At 37.9% G+C, this 5657-nt stretch overlaps 1 protein-coding gene across 6 annotated transcripts in view; it reads left to right on the top strand.

Moving 5' to 3' along the window:
* The window catches only part of LOC116700184 (complement C3), a 134518-nt gene that overhangs the window by 93726 nt on the left and 35135 nt on the right, over nt 1-5657 (top strand). For 2 of the 6 annotated variants that reach the window (XM_032533203.1, XM_032533186.1), the window contains 10 exons: nt 482-602; nt 847-962; nt 1332-1478; nt 2000-2099; nt 2217-2311; nt 2428-2619; nt 2794-2949; nt 3248-3377; nt 5271-5339; nt 5532-5626. The exons of 3 other annotated variants lie outside the window; for them this stretch is intronic. In XM_032533203.1, the coding sequence (XP_032389094.1) occupies nt 855-962; nt 1332-1478; nt 2000-2099; nt 2217-2311; nt 2428-2619; nt 2794-2949; nt 3248-3377; nt 5271-5339; nt 5532-5626 (1092 nt within the window). In that variant the 5' untranslated portion in view covers nt 482-602; nt 847-854. Of the gene's footprint in view, nt 1-123; nt 227-481; nt 603-846; nt 963-1331; nt 1479-1999; nt 2100-2216; nt 2312-2427; nt 2620-2793; nt 2950-3247; nt 3378-5270; nt 5340-5531; nt 5627-5657 lie in introns of all 6 variants that reach the window. One more of the 6 variants, XM_032533176.1, reaches the window with a different exon arrangement.

Here is a 5657-nt window from a genome sequence, read left to right as displayed (position 1 = left end):
CAACATCAAAGCTACGTAAGTGAAGGTTTATTAGGTGTTATTCAGAAGCTGTGTTGCTCTTTAAGTCAATTAATCATGTGTTTTTGTTGTTCCCATTTTTAATTGTGTCTCTCGTGGATTTAGGTATCTCTTTGGTCAAGAGGTGGATGGGACGGCTTACGTTGTGTTTGGGGTTATGCAAAATGATCAAAAGAAAAGCTTTACAAGTTCTCTTCAGAGAGTGCAGGTGATCACATACTCATGTTTGCTGTAATTTTCTGTGTCTTGTAGGACTCTAAAACATGAAAATGTCTAGGATTTCCTGATGGCTGCAGTCATTTCAGTTACATTGATACATTCCTATTTACAGATATTAATTATTTAGGATGTTGAGAATAATGCCAGGCTGACATGCAGTAAGAATTTACGTTTTAGTACCTCCAACTGTTCAATGACTGTATCAATGTATTCAAAGATGCATTTTTCTATTATGTCACATTAGATAGAGGGAGGTGTTGGAGTGGTCACACTGAAGAGAGAGCACATCACACAGACTTTCCCAAACATCCTTCAACTGGTGGGGAGTTCCATATATGTATCTGTCAGTGTGCTGACGGAGAGCGGTAAGAAAGAGAGAGTGGGTTTGTGCTTCTTCACTACGTTTGATCATGTGTGGGTCAGATTAACTATCAGTATTATCAGTTTATTATCAGTTTATTATTATTATTATTATTATTATTATTATTTTTATTATTAGTAGTAGTATTAATTTCTCCAAAAGAAGAGATATCAACATACTTTGATCTGTATCAGTTAATCTAGAAGAAATAAAAAGAATCAGTTTTGTGTTTCTTCATTCCTTCACAGGTGGTGAAATGGTGGAGGCGGAAATGAGAAGTATCCAGATTGTTACATCACCTTACACTATCACCTTTAAGAAAACGCCCAAATATTTCAAACCAGGAATGTCCTTCGATGTTGCGGTAAAGTACTTATTTAGATTTATATAAATAACCAGCAAAAGTATGGCTATGTTTATGCTTACAAATAAAAATGATCATTACTGAATACAGTTACTTTTTGAAAACACAGATGGCAGGACTTCTAAATATGAAGGTCGCCCACTAATTAATGTTCTTTTAATAATTGTAATTGACTAGAGAAATGTTTTAATCTGTTTTGAATTTCATTATGATGTACAGAAAATGCATAATATTTAGTGCACAGCACTCAAACTCTCATAACTCACTCTCATAACATGAATTTGGTCTTACGTAATAAGTTTTTTTATTTTTTCATAAGACAGTTACTCATTGTTCTGATTGTTCAGCTATTTGTGTCTCTGATGGCAGATTGAAGTTGTGAATCCCGACGGCACTCCGGCAGAGCGTGTTTCAGTGGTGGTCAACCCCGGCGAGGTGAAGGGCTCAACCGCAGCTAATGGCGTGGCAAAGCTTTCCATCAATACAGAGGGAAGGGAAACAAGACTGACAATCACCGTAAGTCTATAAATGTGGTTTGCAAATGGAAGCTTAAAACCTACTTTACATGAACCAACAATTTTCATATTCACTTCAAGAGCAAGGAAAGCTTTCACTTGTGTCTCCATGCAGACTTTTAGCTTCCTTATTGTATTATATATATATATATATATATATATATATATATGTGTTTTTTTGTATATATATATGTATAAAAAATTATATATATATGTGTGTATGTATGTATATAGGTATATATGTATATATATATGTGTATATATGTATATATACTGTATACATATATATATATATATATATTGTAAATGTGAAAATTAACTGTACAGCATGGGAATAGTGAACTGCATCTTGTCATTGTTAGGTTTTTCACACATTATATTAAGCAATTTTATTGCCAAGCTACGCTATGCCAGGCAAAGCCACGATAAGTTATGACAGGATAGAAGAGACTCTGGACTTTTCACAAATTCCTTAATCAACTGTTTGTTAAGTGGATGCTTACTTGTGTGTGTTAATTACAGGCAAGGACCACGGAGGAACGTATTTCAAATGAAAGGCAAGCATCAGCCACCATGGTAGCTCTTCCATATACCACTGGAAGTAACAACTACATCCACATAGGTAAGGGACATGATAACATCAGATTGTGGAAAGCAAGGTGGTGGCATTGGCAAAGTATGCACCATGCACTACATATTTTCAGTGTCTAACACTCTTCATAACATGTCTCATTTTCAGGTGTGGATACAGCTGAGCTGAAATTAGGAGACAACCTGAAATTCAGCCTCAACCTCAACAGGCGGGAAAAAGAAGACAATGACATCACATACCTGGTGAGAGATGTTTGACACCTGCATGTGTGCATATACAACTCTTTTTGTTGCATTCCACAACCTGTGTAGTCTATACATGTCGGATAAGAACTGATATTCATTATATGTGTCCCTAGATCTTGAGCAAAGGTCAGCTGGTGAAAAATGGCCATCACAGGAACACAGGACAATTTGTAATTTCCCTGAATGTTCCCATTACCAAAGAAATGCTGCCATCGTTCCGCATCATAGCCTACTACCACACAAATGGCAATGAAGTGGTATCGGACTCTGTTTGGGTAGACGTAAAGGACTCCTGCATGGGCTCGGTGAGACACACAACACAGATGTAGCTGAGTTTAGGAGGGCAAACAAGACATCCACACACAAATTGATCAAGTTATTTGACATTTCTCGGACATACTGTTTTTTTCATGTATGCAACTGTTTTAACAATTACAAAAATGAATGTTCAATTTATTGACCTCCCTTTTTACATTTAGCTTAAACTGGTACCATTGAGACCCGCTCCATCCTATGAGCCTCGCAAGATGTTTGGTCTGAAGGTCATTGGAGACCCAGAGGCTACAGTGGGACTGGTTGCAGTTGACAAAGGAGTCTATGTCCTAAACAACAAGCACCGTCTCACCCAGAAAAAAGTACTTTCTTTTTCCATTTTATATTTATCTTTAAAGAAAATATTTGAGAGGGGTTTTCATTTAAAAGTGCTTGAAAAATTACACACATGTTGACTTTAAAGCTTTAGCTTTTGGCTAAATAAAAATATCCGGTATAAATTTGTCCTGTCGCAAATACATTGTGTGATTAGGTGTGTCCAAAGCCATATCAGAACTTTCATATACTGTACTAAATGTTACAGATATTTCTGTTTATCTTATATCTTGTAAGCCTTGTTTGTTTGTATTTGGGTGTGTGAATGACCTCCACCCTGCTTAGGTGTGGGATATTGTAGAGAAGTACGACACAGGCTGCACACCAGGTGGAGGGAAGGATGGCATGGGTGTGTTCTACGATGCTGGGCTGTTGTTTGAGTCCAGCACAGCTTCTGGAACTCCTTACAGACAAGGTGACACTACTTCACTTTCCCCTTCCCTGAACATATCGCGCTTTAGGCCTTAATATTGTAATAATGAAATATCTAGTCTACTTAAGACAAGCAGGCACATAGACCTTTGTTCATGGAAATAAGTTAAGTGCTTTTTTAGGAGTAAGCATCTAGTGGACAGTAGAAGAACTGCATCTTAAAGGGTCTTTTAAAGCAAAGTCCCTCCCGGTGGACCTTATGAGACCTTAAGTCGGAAAAAATATGAACGTTAGTAAACAAGGAAAGACAAATTATTTTTTGATACTGTTTAAATTGTGCCATGGATTACAAATAAGATGTTCATCAATTCAAACTAGCATTTTTCAACCGAAGAAAGTCTCAGTTAGCCGTAGGTTTGTCATTTCACCACTTAGTTTTTTGTGAATCCACTCAGTGAACTACATCTCTTGTTTCAAACAATTTATGTCATCTAGCTTGATGCTCAACTTGCTCGCTAGCTTAGCTCTGTTCCACAACATATGTGACATTATCCTACCTGAGTTTTATCCAGTGAAGCGTTTTTAGCAGATAAGCAAAAGAACAAGCCAGATCTGCGCTCATTTGAATGGGGATGTAACCTTATTTGTATCTTTGAAGAGTGTAGTCTTTCTAATTACGCACTTTCACAGTCTTATACTTCAAACAATCAACTGTGACTTTCTTGACATTGACAAATTATCTATTAAACTGATGAACATCATGTGTTTGATTCATGGCTCATTTCACACGGGATCAAAACATGATTATTATTTCTCCATTGACCCTTGTTTATAGCTTTCAAAAGATAGGTCCCATGGAAGTAGAAGGGTGTAACTTCGTCTCTCTTTTTTTTTATTCCCCTTTTTTGGTATTTGGACATGCAGATGTGTCTGAGACCTTGTTTGTGAAATCCCTAGTTGCTGTCTAGCCAGAATCTCAGCAACAGATACAGCATCTTGTGGTAGTTTTTATTGACGACGTTTCACTTTTGTGATTGTTCAGGTGCTGCCGTAAATTGAGCCAGATATCACTAATTTTCGTCCCTCACCTTCAGCTTTTTTTGTGTTAGCGTTCAGGGTAAATCGAGACAGATGGCTATACTATCGGTTCAATAATTCTTGTTGCACAATGAAAACTACTTTTGAAGTACATGTTCCACCAAAGTAAGTTCCTTCCCGAGGCTGTTTTGCAGAGGCACTGTCATTGAGTCTGGTGCTTAGCGCCACCCAAGACGATTGTGATTGGTTAAAAGAAATGCCAATAATGCCAATTTTTGCCGTTTTGGCAATGCCAAAATGCGAAAAACTACACTTGGGGTAACTGAAACAAGGGGTTTTAGATTGAGCCAACCCTTTAAGGCATTTTTACAATGCTTTAACATTTCAACAAATAAAAAGTGCACTTGTAGATCTATTTTCTCACCCCCACACCATCCATGTGTCTAAACCATAGACTGTACAAAAAATGGACATAGCCGACGTGACTTCACCCATAAGTTTCTGATAAGTCAAAACAAGCTCAAAGTTGGCATTCCACCTGTTACTCAAAGCAGAATGCCCTATGCAGAACTTTAAGCCTGAATATAGGTTAAAGGGGTGAGTTATAAAAAAAGAATGAGCCCTAAATTGTTAAATTATGTTGTAGAGTTGTGCATTTAACATGAGGGGGCTAAGGGGTTTGACTCCCCTTTGGAGCCAACTTCAAGTGGCCACTCAATGAATTGCCGTTTTTGGCATTGGCTTAATTTTTCAGCACCTGAGGTTTCCGCTTGGTTAAACCAGATAAAGGACCTCACTGATTATAGGAGTTTTTTATACAACTATACCATGCAGGAATCCCGTCTAGTTCCAACCTTGTTGGGTTCTATTAAAGATCTTGTCTGTGATGCATTTCCAGAATTGAAATGCCCGACCCCCAGCAGGAGGAAACGAGCAGCTAATTTAATGGACGTCACAACCAGCTTAGGTAAGAACCACAGCTTTAAATTTCCCAACAACCACATATTTAGTCATCTTTGTCCCACAGTTATTTCAGGCTCTCTACGATGTTTGAACTTATACAAGTTTATGGTTGTCTTTGTAATGCTTTCCAGTTCACCGTTTTTCTTTTACTATGTCTTCTTCCTTGTCATTCCTTCACAACCCTCTTTCTTTCCAGCGAGTCAATATCAAGACCAACTGCAACGTGAATGTTGTTTGGATGGCATGAGGAACACCCCCCTCTCATACACCTGTGAGAGGCGCAGCGAGTACATCAGTGATGGTGCAGCCTGTGCCGCAGCCT

This window comes from Etheostoma spectabile, chromosome 2 (assembly GCF_008692095.1).
Source record: "Etheostoma spectabile isolate EspeVRDwgs_2016 chromosome 2, UIUC_Espe_1.0, whole genome shotgun sequence".
Classification (NCBI taxonomy): Eukaryota; Metazoa; Chordata; class Actinopteri; order Perciformes; family Percidae; genus Etheostoma; species Etheostoma spectabile.
The sequence above is the reverse complement of the archived record's forward strand: the minus strand, read 5'-3'. Positions and strand labels throughout refer to the sequence as shown.